The sequence below is a fragment of the Notolabrus celidotus genome, chromosome 12 (assembly GCF_009762535.1).
Source record: "Notolabrus celidotus isolate fNotCel1 chromosome 12, fNotCel1.pri, whole genome shotgun sequence".
Lineage (NCBI taxonomy): Eukaryota > Metazoa > Chordata > Actinopteri > Labriformes > Labridae > Notolabrus > Notolabrus celidotus.
In genome coordinates this window covers 21,614,535-21,639,393 of record NC_048283.1, presented here as the reverse complement: position 1 = coordinate 21,639,393, position 24,859 = coordinate 21,614,535, and the positions used below count along the sequence as shown (strand labels likewise).

Here is a 24,859-nt window from a genome sequence, read left to right as displayed (position 1 = left end):
AATGTTTCCAATCTGTTAAAGATTGGGTTACTGATAGCAGGTACGTTTAAGTGTCTCTCAGTTGTCCTTTTGACTGAATAGTTGCTGCATTGTGCCTGCAAGTTTTTTTTGTATTTTTTCTCTTGAAGAAGTTAGTAAAAAGACGTTTTTTCTAAATTAAGGTGATTTTATGGTTCCTTTTTTCCCAGATGATGTAGCACTCACCATAACTAAATTGAAAAATGTACAGAAAATCCATGTGATCGGTATTGGTGATCGGCAGTGATCAGCACTCATGGCTGATCGGTATAGGAATCGGCAGCATAAAATCTGATCGGAGCATCACTAGTTTCTGCTTGTAGTAAGTGTGAAACTCTGCTTTTAAAGGGTTTAAAGGAGGTTGTCTTTTTGTCTAGCCTTTCAAGAACAAACAAACAATACATCTTTAAAAGTAAAAGAACATGATTAAACGGCATTTTCTCAGTTGTTAAAGCTACAAACACGAGAAAACATTATCATACTACCTGCCTGAAAAGGTTAATTGTCAAAGACTCACAAAAAACACATATGACATGATGAACCTATGATTAATGTTGTTACTGTGGTTATACAAAGGCACAAAGCAACGATGACTTCAGAAAAAGATCATGGTTTGCAAATAAGTGCTAAGGAATGGCACGACAAAACGATAGAATGTTTTACTCTTCCTAGCTAGCACCAGAATTACTAGCGCGTTAAATAAGTAATCAATCTTTACATTTTTTAAAGCCTGTTGTGTCCAAGCTGGAGTGCAGATACCAGTTACTACCTTCACTGTGGCTCTGGTTAATGGCTACCACCATATGCCATAATGCTATACAACCCTGATGTTAACAAGCACAAATGACAGATGGCATCTTGCAGCGCCATGCAGCTTGTAAATGGGAGTTAAGGTTGTATTGGAAGAAGTTGTATGTAGGCTGTGTCTGGTTAAACTGACATACAAATACTCGACTGCTGCAATGAATAACCAGCACAGTGGACGATAACCTGAAGGGGGACCAAAGGCTGGTGGTGCTAGCTCTGCTAATGTTAGCCCCACTTGGCAAACCAATTTGTACACAAGTTATTTGAGGACGCAACATATCATGTCATGTTGATATGGTGATAAAACAGTCACAAACACACTGAGTGAAACAATACTTTGCTTGTCCTTCCTACAATGGCTTCCTCAGTCACCTGACTTACACCTTTGTTCTGAACATAATCATAACATTTCATGTTATATTTTGTAGTTATTGTTTTCTGTGTGTGGTTTAATTAATTACCTGTGTTTTCCCTCTGTGATTGTCTGCATCTGTGTCTTGGTGGTCTCACCTGTGTCTCGTTACTCGTTACCCAGTGTACATGCATATAGCCCCTGGCTGTTTTCTAAATGACCTGCTTCATACTACCTCCAAATGTAGTTTAAAGGTAGTGCGTAATATGACTGTTCTGTCAGATCTGTTTTGCACTATGCTGAGCCTGGGGTTGCTTGATTTCCGGAGAGCGGAAGTGAACTCTCAACAGCATTCATAACAAAGATGGGCTGGTCTGCTTTAAGGTAAGGGAAAATCTATTAAACCAGTAGCAGAAAGACAACTTTGGGGTTGCTTTGTTCAGCCAACACTTAATTTCATAAACTCATTGGTACAATCATTTTATACTTGAACACAGAGCTAAATAAATAATCTGACCTCACCCTGTGTGAGGTGAGTATCGTGGTTATTCCTCTTTCTGGCTGCAAAACACATTTCACTAATAGAGTTTCTAGTTATATTTCTAAAAGACAGTAAATTATGCCTCACAGTTTTCCAAACAGCTCTTTGTGCTGAAAAAAATAAACACAACGCACCCATCCTTAAGCTAATTTTTCAGTCATCATTGCAGCCAAGTACAATAGAGAAATGTAAACAATAGGTGGAAAACTAAACAGTGCAACAGGAGACTTAACTGTGACAGCTGTGAACATTCAGCGCAGTCAACCTTGTGTGGCGGCACAGACTTCTTCCAGGTCCGTTTTAGGGCGTCATTATCAGGAGAGACAGGAAGTAAAAGAATAATCTGCTAACTTTGAGCTGAAGCTTACAGTAACAGCACATACTTTTGAACTGTTTGTCTTTAGAGGAATCTGTGGTGTGGATACTCAGCTGAACACACAAAAAACAGGTAGTTGTTTGTGTAACGAAAAAAAAAGATAAGTTCAAGTCTTGCATACTTTCTCTGCTCCGCACACCTGGTAGTGGGCGGTTTTCACTTAAGACATTTGGACTTGTCAGAGTAGAGAAGCACAACACCACCAGTGATTCTGTTCAGTGCTTTAAGTGGAAAAAATAAGCACCAGTTCTTCCTCTTATTCACATGTTGGCGTGTGTATTGTGAAGTTTGGAGCCAGGCCAACATTACTGTCATTCTCTTTTTACTCAGACTTTCCTTGTTTATCTAACACTGCAGAGCCTTGTGAGATTGTGTTAATTTGACATCACTCTCTGTCGAAAACAGACATGTAAGCCACATGTAACGCACACAAAAGGATGTGAGTGTCACATGGTGCGCCATGGGTAATGTATTTTAGGTGCTATTATGAATTGCCAAGAGAGACTGTAATATGGTGAGGACAGGAAAGGGTAGGCCTATAATGGCAGCTGTTAGAAAGTCCCTGTACGCTGAAAAAGTCAAGTTACAACATGGATTTTAGAAGTGCAGGTCATAAGGGAGCGTTCCAGACCACTTAAAGCACTGGTTTAATTAAATTTGTGCCTTACCAGCGAGTCAGCATGCACACCAAATGAAACTCTGACATCATATGATTATATTCAGCATCATTACAGTACTAATTGCCCCTGTGCTTTTGTCCAACAGCAAACTGTCAAAGCACTTTTTATCTCTTTGCCCTAATGTAAGTGGATAATTAATGGTGACACTATTAGCACACCTGATAATAATTTCTGCAATATAATGCCATATATTATAGGGCTGAAATGTGTAAGCTAATAAGCCGCCATTACTGCAGAGGCGTGGAGTATATATATATATATGTGTGTGTATATATATGTATGTATGTATATATATATATATATATATATATATATATATACATACACACATATATACATATATACATATATACATACACACATATATACATATATACATATATAAATATATACATACATATATACATATATACATATGTCTATCTATTTATCTACAGTGGATATCAAAAGTCCACACAACCTTGTTAAAATGACAGGTTTTGTGATGTAAAATATTGAGACCAAGATAAATCATGCCAGGACTTTTCCCCCTTTAATGTGACCTATAACATGAACAATTCAATTGAAAAAAAATGTTTTTAAAGATTGAAAAATAAATGTGGTTGCATAAGTACCATTTAACTAATAATTGTTTGAAGAACCCTTTGATTTTATTACAATTTGTTTTGGTAGGAGTCTAATAGCATGGTACATCTTGATGAGACAATATTTGCCCTTTCTTCTTTCCAAAAAAGCTTCAAATCCATCACTAAGTGAGGGCATCTCCTGTGCACAGCCCTCTTCAGATCACACCAGAGATAATCAATTGGACTCAGGTCTGGACTCTGGCTGGGCCATTCCAAAATTGTAATCTTCTTCTGGTGAAGCCATGCTTTTGTTGATTTGGATGTATGCTTTGGTTCGTTGTCGTATTGAAAGGTGAGATTCCTCTTCATCTTCATCTTTCTAATGGAGGCCTGGAGGTTTTGTGTCAAAATTGACTGGTATTTGTAACTGTTCATACTTCCCTCCACCTTGACTAAGGCCCTGGTTCCAGCTGAAGAAAAACAAGCCTAAAGCATGATGCTGCCCCCACCATGCTTCTCTGTGGGTACGGTGTTCTTTATGTGATGTGCAGTGTTGTTTTTACGCCAAACACACCTTTTAGAGTTATGGCAAAAAAGTTCAACTTTGGTTTCATCAGACCATAAAACCTTTGCCACATACTTTTGAAATACTTTATGTATGTTTGTGAAAAATTTTGCCTGGCTTGGATGTTTTTCTTCTATCTATCTGTCTGTCTGTCTGTCTGTCTGTCTGTCTGTCTGTCTGTCTGTCTGTCTGTCTGTCTATCCATCTATCTATCTATCTATCTATACTTTTTATCACATACTTGCTGATGTAACCAGTCTGATGATTAAATGCAGCTGTTAATTGATGCATGTAAATTGCATTGTGGTATCATGCTACATTACATAGCATCTCATCAGAAAAAATGTGACAGATATAGTCAACTCTTTTCTCTACTTCTGCAAATATAATCCAGCTGTTGTCATAGCTGATGTCTTATATAACTCTAAATAATGCTAAGATCATCTGATCATCTGTGGTACTTTCATCAGCAACTGTCTAACAGCTAGCTCTACTGCTGTCACAGGCAGCAGCATACACTGAGTTAACACCACAGTAATAGCAGCTACACAACAAATTGCTAGATTTTTTTATACATTAAGGCAACACAAATACAAACTGATAAGCAAGTTTATTTTAATCAAAGTGTGATATGCATGGATTCAGGATTTGTGAATAATCAGTTATTTAGTTGCACTCCACAGTGACACTTGCTTTAGTTGCAAGGAGCTCTGTGACACATCTGAAGGACTTTGATTGATCCCCATACAGGGATCCGGTTTGGGCTTGTCAGACTGCATGCTGAGCCACATAACAGAACCACCACAGATTTATCTTCTTCCTCAGAGGACACCTAAATGAAGCGTATGCCCTCTGACACGACAGTGCTTGAACTGTGGTTCTCTTGTTTTTGAACACATCCATCAGTTGGAGCTTGCATCTCATAAAAGTGAGTGATCGCTGCCTATCTTAGCTAAATTTGTTCTCGATTTTGCTAATGAGTTTCCATGAAAGCTTGTCTATTATGCAGCAAAATACAGAAACTAAAAACACGCAAGCTCCTCTACATACACTCACACACACAGAACCCACAAAATGCAGTGCACTGAACATTTACACGCACAGTGACGCACACTGCTCTCCCATGAGACGTGTACTATCTCTTCTATTAGTTGAATCAGATGTTTCCTCTTGAACTCTCTGCTCACACTCTTCACGGTCTCTCACATCTAAAAAGACGGCTTACACTCAAGAATAATAAAAGGAAATGTATCTTTAGTTAAGGCTTTTAATATCACAGCACGTGTCCTATAATTTGAAACCCAAGTTTAAATGTCTGGTTATGTGTTTAAGCATCTTTGAAACCCCCACTGATCCATAAACTGAAAGAAAATCTCTTTGCCTTTTTCTTCCCTGTTTCACTGACGAGCTCAGTTAAATAGTGGTGAGCCTCTGTCCCTCTGTTAACCTTAAGTTAACCCTGACTGTCATCTTTAAATCAGCCTCTCTTGTTAGCTCTCCTTTTGTTCACACACTTCCAATCTCTCTACCTCTCAGCGCTTCCCCCCCCCATTAAATACTAATTTCTGCTTCACCCCTCTCATCTCTCTCCCTCCTCTTCTTCCTCTCACTCCTTATTTCTTATCTCAGACAGTCTTCAGCTGGGACTTGCTTTTTCCTCTTTAGTGTAGCCTCTGTGTTCCCATGGGGAGGATCATCATCTCCATGTTTGAAAGTGTGTATAAAAAATTTGTGTGTAAGAGTGTACAAAAAGAGAGACAGAGGGAGAGGCACTTTGTTCTTACTGTCATGGGTCCAAGAGTCCTCACAGGAACAAGAATACAAAACCCAGAAGTGGGCTCTACTGTGCAACATTTTCCGGTGTGAATGCAGGCGTATTTGCGCCTGCATGTGCGCATGCATGTGTGTTTGTTGAGGGTGTAAAATGATCAGAGAGGAATTTGCCCGCCATTAAATGAATTTCCTACCTTCACCCTTGGCTAAAATATTCAAAATACCAAGTTGGCTGCACTCTTTGTGGGAATAAATTGAAAGGAAGTGTGTGTGCCTTCTCTTTTGGGTCCAATTGTTGCTGTGGTTGTGTGTCTGTGAGAAGCTTCAGGAAAGTAGAGCTGGACTCTGGAAGCAGCCTTGCTCTGAGAAGAGCACGAGGGAAAGTGATATGAGATGAGTTTGACCCCAAATGATTCTCCCATGGCCCCTCTGGTTGCATAACAACTGTTTCCAACAAATGTATGAACTAGTCTTTTGTGCTGCCAGTCGGTCACCTTTCCTCCAAATAAATGATTTCCATAAGTATCCAACAGTGACAAAGTTGCACCACATAAACAAGTTAAAGCCTCTCCTCCTCTGCTGAAGTAAATTTAGTAAATTTGCATTGATAAAAGGTTCACTTCTCTTCAGAGACGCCGTCTGATGACAACAGATTCTGACTTTGTAATAAAAGATTTGATGAACTGAGATATGAATAAAATATGGGCAGCTGCATTAAAAATACAATCTCCCATCTCTAACCAGCACCTCGTCCCTGTAATGGAAAATAAATCACCAACTACATCAGAGGTTTTCTACACTTACAGCCCTGCTACTTTCATTCCGTCTAATCAGGGAGTGATTTACACCTGGAATACTAAGTGACTGCAATCAACCTGCAGAGCACTAAAAGTGCAGCCCTTCATGACCTGAGGACCACTGACCCACTGACAGCCCAGCACCAATGCACAAACCAGGCAGTTTGTAGAATTCATGACAAAGTATGAGCCCTCTAGGTGTTCCCTTCCCTGGAAGTTGAGGTTTGCATGCAAGTTATGTCCAGACTACACGTCTTATGAATCACTGAGTACGTTTTATGAAGTCTCCATGTAAGTAAGGGTGAAATAAAGCAACATTTATCTTCCTTGAACAGATTGGCCATGGCTAATCTGATAACTGCCGATTAACTCCTCGGGAATGCTGTAAAATCCTCCTCCAAAATGAGACACAGAAAGTTGTCCCTGACCCATCTCCTTTCTCAAGTCCTCCACTGATCCATTCATCCACTCAAACACTCTCCCTGCTTGCCTACCTTCTAGTGTCACCTCTTTGCCGGCCCGTTTCAGCGCCTGCACCGCCTCGTCGTGGGTCGCGTCCCGCAGGTTCATGCCGTTCACGGACAGGATGGCGTCCCCCACGTACAGAGCCTGGGTCTGATCCGCTGCGAGCCCCTTAAAAATTTTACTGATGAGTATGGGCATTTTGTTCTCCTTCCCCCCTTTGATGCTGATCCCAAGTCCCCCGATCTCCTGCTTGGCCACCTTGACGCATCTCTTTCTGTTGGCGATCGCCTCGGGCACTCGCTCCGGAAGGTCCGTGAACGCGGTGCGCACAGTTTGAGGACCGTTGTTGGAGTTGGTATTGTTGTTGTCAAGGTAAGATCCATTGGTAACCCCGTTGGAGTTGACATTGTCGCTCAGGCTGTCTGTAACGCTGCTCTCCTCGCAGCTCAGCGTCAGCGCTTCCTCGTTTAAGTTGCCTAAAACTTTGTGCCACCGTTCCCGCACCAAAACCTCCACAAATCCACTTTTTTGCACTCCGGAGCTACCTGAAACTCCCGTCGCTAGTACCACCCGCCATCTTTGGAGCATGTCTTTAAAATGCCATGTGATTTTGGTCCAAGCACGCTCCCGCATATGAACTTCCACTCTGTCTGCCTCCTACTCAGCCTGGACTTTGCCCCTCTGAAGTTTTCTGTGGGACTTGTAAAGCCGTCCCAACCACTCAACCAGCCAGCCTGAGCCCCCCTGGCGCACGCTGCCCTCCGCTCCGCCTGCCCGAGATCCTATCAGCTGGGTGGAGTTTGCTCGCCCCGCCGTCAGCAGATCCCATCTCCAGATCATATCCTGCATGCACAGAAAGTGTTCATCATTACCCCGGAACGTTTGAGGCGTGAAAGCTGGTGCAAATTGTTTAACCGAAAATGCGCAAAAGTATTCCTTTATCCACCATACCCTTTGATGTTATGATTTCAACACAAATATATTAAATTACATTGATGTGCATTTTGACTTTAAAATAAAATGATCGTGCATTCCCTGAATAAATTAGACTGTTTTCTGGTCGCATGAAGCCGAAAAGAGGGTATTTCTTTCACAGCTGTTATTTTAAAGCAGAGTTTTAAAAAACTATAATTATTTTATTTAAATTAATCTGGGATAAGTTTGTAGTCTCCGTATATCCAGTTAGTAACAATCTGCCAAACATAAACTTTCACGCTCTGGCAGACGTGAGGTCGGTTACGCGCGTACAGGAATGTGCCTCTGCCTGTTTCAGAGAGAGAGAGAGAGAGAGAGAGGGAGAGAGAGAGGGAGAGAGAGAGAGAGAGAGAGAGAGAGAGAGAGATCGTTTCCCTGAGAGGCTCTGACACGGAGAGACCCACCTTCGGGGCATTACTTTACGTTCCTATTATTATTGGCCTGGAGGACATCCTCACGCTCTGTCACTCCTCCAGGCTCCAGGCTTCAAACACTTGACCGCCATGGCTGTGGGGGTGCAACCAGTGTCACCACTATAAAGACTAGAGCGGCTGGACCTGCCTGTGGCGAGGCGAAGCATCATTCATGCAGCAACCAATGCCGAGAGATGGAGACTTGTCTCACGCAGAATACATTAGTGATGAGGCCGCGACATCTACTGGTGACAAATAATGCTGATTTATGTGAACTGGGGTGCATATTTGTCTCTTCTTAACCCTCCGGTTATGTTTGTTTCTTAGGGACAGCAATAATGTTCGTGGGTCAACTTGACTCGGGGCATATTTAATTATCCAGAAGTGTCAGAACTCAAAAAAATCCCAATAAACATGTTTTAATCTCATTATCAACTCCATTACTAACCATTTAAATGTATATTTAGTGCAATGGTGTTCTTTAATCCTCACAGATCATGGTTCAATGAGGATAACTTTTATGAAAATTCGTGTTAAAGTTTTTTTTTTATTTGAAAGACCTAAATTTAAATACAATAGTTTTACGTGACATTGATTTTTACTTTATTTTTATGAAGTGATGTTGATACATTAACAGGAGACACCTCTTCTGTCACATGCTTCCCAGATTTTGATGCTGTATTTAGCTGGTTTGGAAGGTATGTTTTGCCTAAAATGGAAGGAACCTCTGAATGCCTCTAGCCTTTCATCCACTGTGACATTAGGGCCTGAGTTATAGAGGAGTGGAAGTTGCTCTACCCACTTGTCCCTCACTGTTCTAATGGCTGACAGCTTGTCTCTATTCGATCTCAGCTCCTGCAGTCAAATGCCGAAGTGTCCTTGGGCAAGACACTGAACCCCAAACTGCTCCCTCAGTTGTTCAGCGGTGTGTGAATGTCTAGAATAAGATTAGCTAATACTGATGGTCCCTTACTATAGCAGCCTCTACCATCATTGGGTGAGCGAGTAATGTAAAAGAGCTTTGAGTGGTCAGAAGACTGGAAAAGAGATATATGAGTACAAATCCATTTACCATTTACTATTTATCATGACCTGCTCAAAAGCTGACTTGATGTCTGTCACACGAGTCACTGCTATCTTAGTGGCTCTGTCTTCATAATGTTTTCTGTAGACAGTTTTGCCTGACCTATAATTGGGATGAAGATCGCTGCATTTCCCCATTTTTGATGTGAATGTCTGCTTGGAGGAATATGAATATCTGTTTCTTCATTTGGTTCATAATGAGAATCATCAGACTCAGAATTGACCACAAGATGGTCTTCATCTTCAGACACACCCTCCTCTCTTTCACTGTAATGATCAAAGAGGAGTGTCAGGGTTATCACCTGTTTACTTCTGCTGCTCATTTTGTAAAGCACTGACAGAGAGTGTGTCATGTGTAGATGCAGAGTATAATGTTGGTAGGAATCCCTTGCAGAGAATCTGTATGTTTTTCCCCTCCCCAGCTGTAGTGATGGGAAGTTTGGCTCTTTTCAAAGAGCCGGCTCTTTTGACTCGGCTCCCGAAGAAGAGCCGGCTATTTCGACACCCGAACGGCTATTAATTTAGGATCTTTTGTAGCCGTATATTTTACCTTAACTTTGCAAAAACTATTGGTTTGTGTGTTAAAAACCCTTTTACATACAGTGTTTTTATGAGAAACCGTATATTTGCCAAATTTTCTGCATTTATTCCTAACCCATAACCAGGGTTAGGATTATGATTAGGGTTAGGGTTATAATTAAGGTTAGGGTTAGGGTTCTGATTAGGGTTAAGGTTAGGGTTAAGGTTAGGGTTAGGGTTAGAGTTAGTGTACTGATTAGGGTTAGGGTTAAGGTTAGGGTTAGGGTTAGGGTTATGATTAGGATTAGGGTTAGTAGAGATAGGAAGTTCGGCTCTTTTCAGAGAGCCGACTCTTTTGACTCGGCTTCCGAAGAAGAACCGACTCTTTTGACTCCAATGGCTCTTTTCGCTCCCGAACGGCTCTTAATTTAGGATCTTCTGAAGCCATATATTTTAAAAAGCGTGATATGTCACCTTTAAGAACGGAGGTTGCTGCTTGGTCAGCACCCATCATAAACATATTTTGGCTTTGCTTTTGTATATGAAGGAGATGGAGGCTCGTCGTCCATATTTACATACATGGTCAAATCCACCAGTTTTGCCCTACAAAGTTCAGGGCTTATTTTTTGTACTTTATATCTTGACAAGATATAACTGTTGTAGTGATTTTGTGATACAGAAATTATTGACTTATTGATTAGTTACTTGATTTTCAACAGAACATGTTATGTTGAGCAATTTTCAACCTCTAAAATGCGGATCAAGAAATAACTGGTACTAGCATAACTTTCAATGAACTAAAACTTATTTTTAAGTATGCAGTAAGCCTATACCTCTTTAAATAGAGTACAGAAAGGCTTGTATCATAATGCTGAATAACTTCTGTACCACGTATTCATAATTGAGAAATGGGAAACCGATGTGCAGTGCAGTGTTTGCCCTTTGAGCTCCTGTTTAACGTTGATCGCTGATTTTACTGTGTGAGTGTTTGACTTTTCCCCTGCTATGATTATATGAAGCAAGAATTAATCATGCAGCTACAGATGCATTGTGAAATTGCTTCTCAGATTTTCCAAATTAATATTAGCAGAATTTGAATAGAGGGGCATATTATAAGGGCATGTTATGATCTCATATGATTTGTTTCAGCTTGTGTATCATAATTAATCTATTGTGTAATCATATATAGTCCAACATATATATGTAGTCCATGCATGCTGTGAAAGCCCGCCTCATATTCTATATTGCAACTGAACTGCACAAAAGAGGTTAGAAGCTATTTATTCTGAGAAAGAGACTGAAACAGAATATTTTGGCTTAATGAGGTGTAGGAGCTTCAATTGATTTTGACTTTTATATGGAAATTAGCTATCAGATGAGATGTACATTCTTTGTGGTGGTAATAACCTTCAAACAAACAAACAAACAAACGCAGATTGAATCTTATTAAAGGTGATGTTGTTCACCAGTTGTTAATGAATCTTTTTTAACCCTCAGTCAGCCGTAGCACATTGACTTCAAACTAGCAGCAGGGAGCAGAGAGATTTAATTAATTGTTTACACACAGACGGACAGAGAGACCCATATGGAGCAGAAAAACATTTAAAGGCATGCAGGAACTACAGAATCATATGTGCCTGCTTACATGCATGGTGTCCTTGTGCATATGAACAAACATAAGGGAGTCATTCATAGAAGCGCTGCCTCAAAGCAGTATAGTTTTTCAAATAATATGGGTAACTCCACTTTTAAAAGCATCAGAGTGACTTAGACAAAAGACACTTACAGAGAAAGAAAGAAACAAGAAGATTGTAGACCATAACTAATAAATGTTAATGGTTTAATAAAAATAAATCACTGAAGTTTCAAGATTCAAACAATTAGGGATAGTGTGGGAAATAGAAGAGGTGGAAGAATATAATTTTTGACTCTGATTCAGAGCAGTCAACATAAAAGGTGCAATGCCACTTAATTCACAAAATGTTTGTTTGTCATTTCCTCTCACTTTGCTCCTCTCTGCCCCTCCCAATTTCTTTTTCCTTTAGGGAGACTGGCAGTCTCTTTTTACAGCAGCTTGGCGCCACCCAGTGGCCCAGTGGACTTTAAAAAAACCCAACTTTTTTTTAATCACACATGCTCACCCACCCTCCATTAAAACCACTACCACACTGTGGCAACTGTTAACTCACAACATACTACTAATACACATACTGCACACATAAACAGTGGGGGCCGTAAATTAGGTTTAGTTCATGTCTTGAAGGCAGATAGATTTACAGTAGTGGCCAAAATTGTGATATGAATAAATTGACCTTTTTTGCCTCCAAAACATGATTGCATTTCACAATGTTCATGAAACATGCAGCTGGTTGCTTTGAGCACAACAAATATCAAATGAAGTGAGTCCCACTGTTTTTGTCCATTTTCAACTTTAACATTTGGTATGTCCACATTTTGCAGCAATCACAGCAGCAAATCTCTCTTACATAGTATCAAATTTCCTGAAAACTTCAACACAAATGCTATCCCATGCCTTCTGCAACTCAAGCCAAAGGCTTCCTTTAAAATAAATATGTCCAGTTTATTTTCCAACTCGCCCCAAATTTGCTTGATGGGGTTGAGGTCCAGACTTTGAGGGGGCCAGTCCATCATTATCAATGTTCCAGCAGATTCCCTCTATCACAGTTAGTTCAAGCAATATTTCAGAAACATAGAAGAATGTTTTGTAGGCTCATTGTCCTCTTTGAAAATAAATCCAGGCCCAATAAGATGACTCCCAGATGGTATTCCGTGCCTCACCAGAATACTATGGTATACTTTCTTATCCATGGTGCCATCAATTTTCACTAAGTCACCTGTTCCTAAAGCTGAAATGGCATTTTTGAGATGCTTCACTTGTCTGTCTGAAACAGCAGGACAGGATTTGATTGGTTTCATGAATTAGATCCTAATGGCAGGGATTGGTTGGTGTTTTCCCAGGTTAATCCGGCTGTAGATAGCAGAACACATTATGTATTGATTGCAATCGGGACATAAAGATCATTTTAACCAGTATAACAAAAAATGTATCTAAATCTAACTACCAACCCCAGCTTTAATGAGCAGGATAGGCCTTCTATATTCAAAAGAATCAAACAGCTGTGTCCTAAGACTCTAGCATCACAATCAATTTATCAATGATCACACCTGACAATGATTACACAAGTACTTTGGCTTCTTCTGTGAAGGAACATGATTGTGTGACATTGACAGTGAAATAGGACTAGCTAGTTTTTGTAAGGAAAATGACCTAAATCTCCTTATGATCGCTCTATTATATGGTTTATATAGCATAATGATGACTTGGTAGATATTTCATTCATTTTATGGGTATTTTAATTGCCACTTCAACAAAAACAACTGAAACCTTTAAGTATGCTCAGTGTTCTTATAATTTTGGCCATCACTGTATGTGATGCAAGTGGTCAAAAATGTCAGTGTTTGGTGTTGTCTCAAAGTCTCAAAGATGAAAAAACAGGTCCACTATTTCCATTGGTTGATAACAGTGATGAGTATCAACCTGATACACACACATCCGTTTTTTTCATGTTTTTTTTCCACTTCCTGATTAAGGATAGTGTTCTAATAAACGAGTGCACTTGAATGCTTCTTATTTAATTGGGTGATTTAAAATAGGGCTGTACCACAAGAGACTTTGAGAAAGTTGATTGGAGGGGTATTTTATTTGTCATTTGTTTCCAGCCTGATGCATTAAAAACAAACACTAGATTGTTCTCTTGTGATTGTACCTTTTCATGCCTAAACATTGATGCTATCAGTGTTGTATATACCTCTAATGGTGTCACAGTCTGTTTAACTTAACCCTTGCTTCTATAATATGGTTTGACCAGGAAGTAAGCATGTGTTCAATGTTTGAACAATGTTTGAACCTTACAGCCACATAAACCATCTGCTGAAGGCTCTCCTTCTCTGTGAGTACCATACGTTTTGGATGAATGATTTATATTAAATGCTAAGCAGTATTGGTAAAGCAGAGCTCTGAACCAATTGTTCCACTGTTGGCATTATTTTTGTTTAACATATCTACAGTAACTGCTGGTTTACATGTTCATAAACAAGGTTTAAAATATAGCAGAGCAGGTTGATAGATGTGTTAATATGCTCAGGGAACTATATCATGTTGGTATTTATACTCTTTGAAATGAAATTTGACTCATCATAATGTTGGGTTGTTTCTGGGTTAACTTCTCCCTTCAAAGTCATTCCCTCCAAATCAGCTGGTTTTGGAGAGCAACATTGCCATTTTATATTGTTTGTTTGTACGATGCTGGGAATATTTATTTAAAGGTAACTTACCAATTGGCATATATACTGTTATTAAGAATGACACAATGCTGCTTGGGTATGTTGTTATTTGATAACGCCAGGTCATCATTCAGATTTGTTGGCTGTACGGTAAACACACTGTTGGGTTGTTTGCATAAGCTTGGTTATCAGAGATGTTCTGGGTTCATTACCTCCAAAGCAGTTCATTCTGGAGGGAATTGCATGTATCAGTGCCTGATAGTACTGTATATTTTGATGATACAGTATTTTATTTTTTAAATCATAAAAAATTTAAGTTTTGAAGCAGTTGGTTTTGTTGTAGCCTTTTTTATTGTATGCTTCAATAAATATGGGAGTATTAATATTTTTTTAAATAACACTGTTCACATATATAAATAGTGACAGCAGGAGTACACTCAAAACATTGCTTGTTCTTCTCAGTAAACATATTCAAGAGTGACTATTTTTTATCCCCTCTCTCTAATTCGGGCAGATGATCAGCCTTACCTGACAGGGATGGGCTCTAGTTCAAACACGCATCTTGTCTTGGCTCTGTCCCCCCACCCTGTCTTCTTTCTGTCATTCTATTCACGACAGACTCTTATCTTTGATGTGCTCTCGGTGGTGGCCATTAGGGCTCATGTGGTAGGGTAGGTATAGGTAGTATCCAAAGTCACTACCTGAAGCTTGCATGTATGGAGCCTGGGTCCCTTGAACGTGGCAATGCTGAATAGGTTTTAGTGTAATAAAGAGAGCGGTTTTGCCAGTGGTTAGAATTGGAGATGGGAGCTAGCATTAACCACCAGAGCTAAATGTTGAGCCTCTCTGAGGTGTCATGGGCCTAACTTGAAGAAACATAAGGGAAGGGAGGTGACTACTTGATAACCCAAGTGATATGTGGGCTCTCCCTGCCCATCTATCCCATCTATCTTGAGCTGAGGTAGGCTTTGAAACTTATCAGTAGAGGGTGTAATGGGATGGGTTTCTTCACTGTGTGCTCATCTTTCTTGTGGAAGCACAAGAACCTTAAGTTTATCCCAAATTGCAGGTATATAAATCAGGGTTGTTTGGTGTACCTTAGACACACTTTGATTTGTTTGTTCTCAGTCATGGGGCAGTGCTGGGTTTATTTCCACCAAACAGCACTTTTGAAGTAGCTTTTTGTATCAATCAATAGATGCTTGTAAGTGGGATTTTTTTCTTCTCAAAACCAACTCTTAAAATATTTTAGTGTGAGGATTTCAATATAAAAATCAACCCAACACCAAAATGTATGAGAATGATACAAAATGTGCTGAGCCGTTTTATGCTTGGTCGTAGTTCTGGTGTACTGTAAACACACTGTTGGATTGTGAGCAGGAAACAATAACATTTCTGAAATATGAAAGTTGACACACGCCCAGGGCAGTAGATGATCCAGATCCAGTAGATTGATGATCAGCTGTCAGAGTTTCATACAAAGGTTAACAGTTTCAAACACAAGATTTATCAATTATATTCTGACAATACGTTCACACATATGGGAAACATTAACATCACATGGGAAGACCTTGAACTCACACCCTTCTTGGCTAATGTAAACCTTCAACAGCTCCACAACCTGTCCACACGCTGCAAAGAAATCCTACCTCTTTATTTATTCATCTATTCTATTCAATCTATTCATTGTGCTGTATTCATCTAATTGTTCAGCAGTCAACAACTTGTTTCACTGTGCAATATCCCAACCATTGTGTTTCTTAGTAAATTGCTTATTGTAAATATTCTGCGCCTCTATATTATTTTTAATTTTGGTTTATTTTATTCAGTGTTAATTTCTTATTTTATTCATACTTTCTATTAATACTCTAACATTCTTCTTGATTGTATATAAGAGCAACTGTAATAACCAAATTTACCCTGGGATTGATAAAGTATTTCTGATTCTGATTCTGATTCTGATTCTGATTAGGAACTGCTCCGATAAGGAGCAATGTCCATTTGGGGATCATGGGACGTGGAATTGACAAGCTCTGAGGTGGTTCAGTGAATACAACCTCATCAAGTTCTTCCCAGATGGTAACAAATATTCACTCAGTAAGAGTGCATTAACATATTTGGCACTGGTGACAACAGCCTTGGTCAGCATTCACCCATCGGAAATTTTTCTTCTGCTTGAAATATGGTGGGCTGACACAAACCTGTAACATTTCCTGCAGTGTGACTGCTGTTGCAGTTGTATTTTCACAGATATCTAAATGTGAAAGAAACCCAAATTAAAATAGAGCTGATATGTGATGTCATTTATTTCACATTTCTGAAACGATTCCTACTGTTTTGATACAGAGCTACTATAAATACTTCAACCCACATCACTGTCATCAGAAACAATCTGAGTATGATTCTTTTTCTGCACAGTCACACAGTCATTTATGCCCCCTAAATATTATTGGGCACTCTATTTCAATGCAAATCATCTGTGTTGTTTGAAAAAAGAAAACTGGTCGAAGGACGTCCAAGAAGTCTGAGATGTCGCCATGCCCTTTTTTCTCAAAAAGTAAATGTCTCTTTAAATTTGACAGGCATTGAACCAGGGACTTTTGGTGTCCCTGTTGTGATTCTGCCACCGACAATTTCAGGGCAGTACTTAAATGTTCGATACATTTTCACGAGTCCATTTGAGGGATTTTTTTAACACCTGTATCTGCACAGATGGAATATTTCTTTACAACATGTAGTAAAAGGTCGAGGCCATGACTGCTGTCACAAGGACAATAGCCTCTGTACATGGAGTGTGATTTGTAACCGCTGAGCCAGACTGGTGCCCTCCTGTTCGCCCCTTAAACACACATTGATAGTGATCATGATCAAACTCAAATGGTCAGAAAGTCTCAACAAAAAAGCATCAGAGATTTTATTTGAGCTGTTGTAACATATGTTTGGACATGTTTGGTCCCCAAGCTCAGGGTCCATGCGCACAATGGAGCGATGGACAGAGAAAAAAAATGGCTGGATTTCATATTTGCTACTGCTGCTCATAGTTTCACAATCATTCACAGTCTTTGCAAAAAGCATAAATTATTAATCCTTGCTATTAGACAAAAATAAAAGTCAGGTAAGGATTTAAAGATCTAGGATCAGTCTTGAAAAAATCCTTGCAAAACATCGTTTAAAAAAACATCAGGGCTGGGAGAACAACGAGTAAGGCATTAGGCAGATGCAGACTACATAATGAAGGATTGAATGTGTACACTTTATCAATGTCATATCAAGGCTAGTTGATCTCAGGAGGTAGAGAATGTCCATGATGAATGGCAGCTAAAGTGACCAGTTGCTCTTTACATTTTAAGCCAATGTACGCCGGTTATGATGAGGATTTGTTGTACTTCATACCATGTAGTTTTCCTTTTCTCAGTTTTAGTGGTGCAGTGTGATATATCAAGTGAAAACATGAGCAAAAATGGTAAAAATGCATCAACATTCTGATAATATATTTGCATAAACATGTTTAGACAACGTATATAAGCACTTGCAATTAAGGCAATAATTTTTTTAGTTGCAATAAAAAAGACCAGCACTGAATGTGGATGGTAAGACCAGGATACAGATATCTCCAGAACCTGCCTGGATCACAGTAAAGGCTGTGCAGGTGTAATTATGTGTATGATCTGAAGTTCAGGAGTCACCACAGTGTAGAAAAATCTATGTGGCTGAAGTTAGGATCCTTCCTCAGCTCCCAGTAAGTGTTGTTGCTCACCCAGGTATCATCCATCGACTTCCTATGGGGGTGGAAGAAAATAAGAAATGTGTCATTATATGAAAGAGGGTACTACTGTGAAGCACTAGTCAATCTGAATATTTTGGTCACCTGAAGAACAAAGGTTGATGTGCAGTGTTTTTCTCCTCCAGGAGTCTCTGTGTCTCTCTTTGCAGCTGTTCAATCCTCTGTTTCTGCTCCTCTGCAGCCTCCAGGTCCCCCTCCTCCAGCAGTCTGCCAGACATACACAAGCAAGCTCATTATGCAAACACAAAAACATTAACCTTCCTTCTAATTTTCTAATTAAATCACATACTTTTGTGGTTATTGATAAAAAATGTTGCAGAAAACATTGCAAAAAGAGTTTTACATAGAGGTACCCAATGATGGATTTATCCGGACAGTAATTCCTTGCAATATTTTTGGGCTACTATCAGCATTTTTTTTTTTAATCAATGCCATAATAGAAACTTCTTCCACTACATGTGGCGGCTGTGGTAGCAGACTGCTACTGTATAGAATTTAAAAACCAAGATATGTGAGCTGAAATTAATTTGATGAATCTGAAATCCTCAACAGTTACTTTCTATTCTTAGCATCCAGTCTTGGCTTACATTTCTGTGCTACTTTGGTCTTGGATTACTTAGGATTTGGGGAGCATTTTCAATCATCTATGCATCAGATGATTAAAAGGAGGTGTTATCAACTATTCACGGTTAAAGGGCTACCCTTTACATTACATGTCTCTGAGAATTCTCTTGCAGAAATATAACTGAGTTTCTCTGAGTCTTTTTCTAAAACTGTTACTTATTCCTAAAAATAATTTCCTGTTATGAAATGCCATCCATAACTACTTAAGTGCATTTGCATGCTATTTGAGCTTCCTCTCACCTTTGATCCACACGTAGTCTGGTGTCTGTGGGTGGTAGCAGCTGTTTCAGGGCTGGGTTGAGCTCGTTCAGTTCGATGGCAAACTTGGTGAAACCAAAGTACTGTTCATGGTTGACTGGCATTGCATCTAAATGACACAGATAAAATCCACATTCCCAGATACTTTTAATAGAGAGATGTGCAACGTAAAACCACTAAATCACATTCCAATGAAAGACACTTGACATACTTGATCTCCAGATGCACGTGGCTGAGGGCGGGTCTCCACAGAAAACTGCTTCATGCCACTTTCCAAAGAGTCTACGGATGACCTTCCCTTTGTTATCTGTTATTGTTCCCTCCACCTCATTCACACTTGAATTCCAATATCTGGCCTGTGAAAGGGATTTCAGTGTGACAGAAATACAGAGTGTTAAAAGCAGGAGAGAGCCATTCTATATTAACATGCAGGGATCATTTTAATTCCCTCTTGTGGTCAGCAGATGTTGCTGTTGCATAAACTACAGAGTAGGCTGCTGAATTGTTGTGTTTAATGAGAAGCAAAGATGTACTGAATAATGGCCTCTGACATGTCTGGACGCATCATCCTACACAGCTTTGGGAGGTCTTTTTGCAAATGGGAACACACTTAAGCAATTACTCTTCTCCTCTCATTAAAGGTTTCCAATCATCAGACACTAAAAGCATTGAGGAGTACTTGTTGGCATGAAGTCTGCCCCAGGTTTATAGACTAACAAAGGTACTACAGCATTAACTCTGACTCCAATATGTGGAATTAAATGTGAAAAGGCAAAACCTGAGGGGTTCACAGAGAGATTTCAACCCACACAAACAACTACTGTGACATTCAGTGGGGAGGATCCACTTTTAAAACTTTTTGTTACAACCTAAAAAGTCCAGTCCAACCAATTCACCAGTATTGTTTTATCATGTTGCAGTTTTTCACAGAAGATGGTGCGCCAAGAAGCAAGAGGCTACTTAGCTTCACAAAGCATCCTAGGATACATAACAATACAAACCAGCCTGGCAGTGCCATTTTTTAACAGCTTTTCTGTCTAGATAGGTCATTATTATGTATTTAAAGAAATCAATGGTACACTATTGATAATGTAAACTGTGTGGAGTGCTGGTTTAATTGAAAAGACCTCTTAATTTAAGACAACAAGTGACCAGCAGAGGTGAGTGTGACAAATTGGTCACAGCCAGTGGGTCCACTAACTAACACACTGCTAGGTGGCAAAAACAGATGGTACTAGGGAGAGTCATGGACATAGTGTTAATTGTCTTGCAGGATGGATGACAGCTCATACCTTTTTTCCCTCTCTGAGGCAGCCAAACACAGACTGCATTTTATATGCTGATATGATTTACATTCAGGGTTTCACAGTAACTGATGGAGTAAAGAAAGAGTTTGCTACAGTCTGAATGATCAGTCACATGAAAATGTTGGGGCTTCTGTATCATCACATTTTAAACACAGGCCCATTTTTCAATCACTTCTTAATGCTTAATATTTCTGCAGAGAGGCTCCCTGATATCTTCAGGCAGCAGTTTTAAATATGTAGTGGGTCATACCGTCAGGCAGTTCCTTGAAAATGAAACTTTCATTGGATCCCTTAGTCTGCCAAAAGTTTATTGTCAGTTCAATATTTGATACTTTAATTTGATATTGATATCATTATGATTTTCACAATGATAAATAGATTCAAATGTTGTGATTTAGAAAACTTAATACACGTGCAACTGAACTGAACTATACTTTGAGTATTCTTTGTGTTGAAGATTGAAAGGTGTGAGACCAACTTATTTTTCTCAAAGTCAGTGTTAAGGTATCACATATCCTGACACAGATCCTCTCTTCTGTCTCCTCAATGAAAGACCATAGCTAGAAAAAGTCAGAGGTCACTAGGGTGGGTAGACAGCTACTAAATGTAACCATGCCAGTCTCACCTTAACAAACGTGATCTTGCATTGACAAATATCACTGCTGGAGTTTTTGATGGAGATCTCTCCATAGTGTTCAATCCAGCGTTGTCCACTGAGGATGTTGTGGATGCAGGATGTCACCTTGTTCCACTCATAGTGGTCTCCAGTTCTAGATAAAGAAAGGAAAGATATCTATCTTATGAGTCTGGGTTTGTAAAGTCTGTGAACACACGTGTCGGAGTGAATGAGCTTGAAGAGACTCACCTCGGCAGAGTTACATGAATGGTACCAATGGGAACAATCTCCATTGACTTCCCCCAGAATTTGTTCTTGCACCTCACGTCTATTGAAAGTAATCAGAAATCAAATTCAGATTCACTTTTGACAGCCAGCCAAAACTGTCATCAGACAATGACTAATTTCTGTATTCAAATACCTTGCCAGAAGAGGAAATTTTTGGACTCTGCATGGCAGGCTGAGATTGGTGGGTGATGGCTGACCTGGAAATGTATAGAGGAAATAACAACTAAATTAGCAGGCGTGAGTTAATAAAAGCTTTAAGTGTATCATTATTAATAATATTAATAAATAACACTGACTGACGGCAATGGAATGGACTCCTGCATACCTGCTCTGCTACAAATCGAAAGCCTTTATCTGGCCGCTCACATTCATATGTCTCTCCCAGGACAGGGTTAAAAGGCTTTCCCCTTGTCCTGTAGAAGCTGGAGGCATAGCCTGACACTACAAATGTAGCAATGTACGCCTATACAAAGAGAAAATAATATAATTAGCGGTGCATTTCATGGCAGAAAATAATGGCTAAGCTTAATTGAAAACAAATTAACCTTATGAAAAGCCAAAGGATTATAAACAGATATTTGAACTATCTGAGCTGCATTAACCACATATCATTGGTTCTTAATGTGAACTAACCAATTAAATTAATTAATGTCACATCCTCCTCATTATTTCACTGAAATGAGCCAAGTAACTGACTTCACACTGAGCCAAGAGAGCACTGATAATTACTTCAACCTCATAAATGGAGGCCACAGATTGGAGCTGGTTCCAACTTCAGCTGCTTTTTATTTCACATCCATAAAGTGTACTGTAAAATGCACATTTACCCTTTACAACCTGGCAACTCCACAGGTACAGTATCTCACAAAAGTGAGTACACCCCTCACATTTATGCACATATTTAATTATATATTTTCAAGGGCAACACTGAAGAAATGACACTTTGATACAATGTAAAGTAGTCAGTGTACAGCTTGTATGACAGTGTAAATTTAATGTCCCCTCAAAATGACTCAACACACAGCCATTAATGTCTAAACCACTGGCAACAAAAGTGAGTACACCCCTAAGTGAAAATGTCCAAATTGGGCCCAAAGTGTCAATATTTTCAGCACTGCCTTAACTCTCTTGGGCATGGAGTTCACCAGAGCTTCACAGGTTGCCACTGGAATCCTCTTCCAATCCTCCATGATGACATCAAGGAGGTGGTGGATGTTAGAGACCTTGCGCTCCTCCACCTTCCATTTGAGGATGCCCCACACATGCTCAACAGGGTTTAGGTCTGGAGACATGCTTGGCTACTCCATCACCTTTACCCTCAGCTTCTTTAGCCAGGCAGGGGCCGTCTTGGAGGTGTGTTTAGGGTCGTTATTATTTTGGAGTTCTGCCCTGTGGCCCAGTTTTGAAGGGAGGGGATCATGCTCTGCTTCAGTGTGTCAAAGTACATCTTGGCATTCATGGTTCCTTCAATGAACTTTAGCTCCCCAGTGCCGGCAGCAATCATGCAGCCCCAGACCATGACACTCCCACCACCATGCTTGACTGTAGGCAAGACACACTTGTCTTTGTACTCCTCACCTGGTTGCCACCACACGCTTCACACCATCTGAACCAAATAAGTTTATCTTGGTCTCATCAGACCACAAGACATGGTTCCAGTAATCCATGTGCTTAGTCTGCTTGCCTTTAGTAAACCATATGCAGGCTTTCTTGTGCATCATCTTTAGAAGAAATATGAGGGGTGTACTCACTTTTGTGAGATACTGTAAATATGCAGGATGTATCTTTATACCTCAACAACAAAAATGCCCAGATTTGAGCCAACTATCTGTCAAAAGTTTGTTAATGAAATCGAAGGAATGCAAGGAAAGTTAAATAACTAAAAGAGACAAGTAGTTCAGTCTTCCTGATACAAATCTGCTGACAGAGATAAGAAATTTTCACACACTGGCAGAGCTGACATAAGCTCTCACACCAGCCTTTACCTCTGCCAGCAGGCTAGTATATTGACTTAATATTGACTTAAATCTACATTAGCCTGCTATAAATGTCAAATAATGCTTGTCTTTTAGTATTGATGGGCAAAAAACTTCTGGTACAATGTTCAAAATGTGATAAATATTTTATAACATCACCTAGTGTGCTTTCTCATCAAGAATAGCACTTAAAGACTGAACCAACCCTCTCAGTCGTCTCACCATGCGTTCAAAGGGGTCGTGTGTGTTAGCAGCCCTGTCGAGCAGTTCACTGTACTCCAGCTCCTCGCACAGTCTCTGCAGGGTGTTGAGAGGCTCATTAAGAGCGACAGGCATGGCCACTTTGGAGAGGTCTTTGCCTATGTTGTTCCTGAGGATGTTCCACAGGCTGATGGTGCTGCTGTTTGGGATGGGCGAGGGCAGACAGGATCTACGCTGAAAACGCAGAGCACCCTCTTCCACAGAGCCTAAGAGATGTTTGAAGAGGTAGGACAGTGAAAACAACTAAAATGATTGTGATACTAATGAGATAGAATACAAAATGATCCCCAAAGCTTACCTGAGTTTGGTCTCCCACTTTCTGTCTCGTTGCTGAAGTTGTCCATAGAAATATTATCACTAATGTCACTAATGTTTGAGTCATCCTCTGATACCTAAAAAAAAAATTCCAAACTTTAGCTAACAGATAGATTTGAATATCTCCTGCAGAGAGAAACTCAGCAGGTCTTTCAACATCCTGTCATGTCAGCTGAGGATCTAATGGGCTGAAGATGAACTGTCCCTCAGGACCCGGTGGCAAATTTGCACTTCTACTTGCTGTATTTTTAGATGAAAGTAATTAACTTTCATTTTCACATTGCTTCCACTCCAGCTGCTGTCTTATCAGGCATGCTGCATGAGTACTGAATACAGAGGAGAACAGACTTATTCTTTGACACTTTTCAAGTATATAGCGTTTAGACTTTGAGTTGATGCCAAGTTAAAAGGCACATTCAATCGCACTGAATCATCACATTAATCTTTAACACATTTTGTAGACCAAATGGATTATATGTCAGGTGTAAGAACCCAATGGTCAAATTTTTTTATTTCTGTGTGAGTAAATTCAGTTAAAACTTTACTGACAGAGATTAGGTAAAGTTTTTGTTTCCAAATGCAAAGCCTCTCCAAACTTTTAAGTGTTGGAAGTTTAAGCCACGAGATAATTCCCACTGAACAGCCACATTAGTGAGATTGCTGCTAGTAATGGTTCACCTCCCACACTCACCTCATTTTCAGAGGAACTAGCAGACAACAGGACTTCCTGTGCATCAAAGAACTCTGACAAAGACTCCGTGATTGAAGCTCGGCTCTCGTTGGACACTTGGTGTACAAGGGGAGGGGATTCGTCCACAGAATCCTGTTTCTAGGAGACAGTATTCACAGCTATAATTAAGAACAAGAAAAGGGCAACAGCATGACAGCTAGGTAGGGTTGAAATTGCAGGGTAATTCAGAGTACAATATGAGCATAATGTGGGATAATAAGACCATCACAACAACATGGGAGCTTTAAATCACTCAACATAATGAATTACAGTCTTCTAGGTTCCTAGGTAGACTACATTTGTTATTTTAATCATTGCTGAATGCATTTCAATTTTAAATGGTTATAGATAAGTACCTGGACTTTGTTTAATTCAGTATATAAAAACATGCTTATGTTTAGAGTTTGCTATAACTTTGCCCAACCATGAACTTAAAAGTCAGAATTAAAACTAATGACAAGGAAA

At 39.7% G+C, this 24,859-nt stretch overlaps 2 protein-coding genes across 3 annotated transcripts in view; both read right to left on the bottom strand.

Annotated features, from left to right (window-relative positions):
* sntb1 (syntrophin, basic 1) overlaps positions 1 to 7,770 on the bottom strand; it is a 49,398-nt gene extending 41,628 nt beyond the window's left edge. Inside the window, exon 1 of the mRNA XM_034698370.1 lies at positions 6,970 to 7,770. Coding sequence (XP_034554261.1) covers positions 6,970 to 7,573 — 604 coding nt within the window. The 5' untranslated portion in view covers positions 7,574 to 7,770. The remainder of the gene's footprint in view (positions 1 to 6,969) is intronic.
* An 8,753-nt stretch (positions 7,771 to 16,523) lies between these two features.
* osbpl3b (oxysterol binding protein-like 3b) overlaps positions 16,524 to 24,859 on the bottom strand; it is a 36,238-nt gene continuing 27,902 nt past the window's right edge. For both annotated transcript variants that reach the window (XM_034698786.1, XM_034698787.1), the window contains 11 exons: positions 24,356 to 24,493; positions 23,648 to 23,741; positions 23,311 to 23,555; positions 21,438 to 21,575; positions 21,246 to 21,309; positions 21,074 to 21,152; positions 20,834 to 20,978; positions 19,113 to 19,257; positions 18,884 to 19,010; positions 18,104 to 18,226; positions 16,524 to 18,014 (listed from right to left, as the gene is read on the bottom strand). In XM_034698786.1, the coding sequence (XP_034554677.1) occupies positions 17,918 to 18,014; positions 18,104 to 18,226; positions 18,884 to 19,010; positions 19,113 to 19,257; positions 20,834 to 20,978; positions 21,074 to 21,152; positions 21,246 to 21,309; positions 21,438 to 21,575; positions 23,311 to 23,555; positions 23,648 to 23,741; positions 24,356 to 24,493 (1,395 nt within the window). In that variant the 3' untranslated portion in view covers positions 16,524 to 17,917. The remainder of the gene's footprint in view (positions 18,015 to 18,103; positions 18,227 to 18,883; positions 19,011 to 19,112; positions 19,258 to 20,833; positions 20,979 to 21,073; positions 21,153 to 21,245; positions 21,310 to 21,437; positions 21,576 to 23,310; positions 23,556 to 23,647; positions 23,742 to 24,355; positions 24,494 to 24,859) is intronic.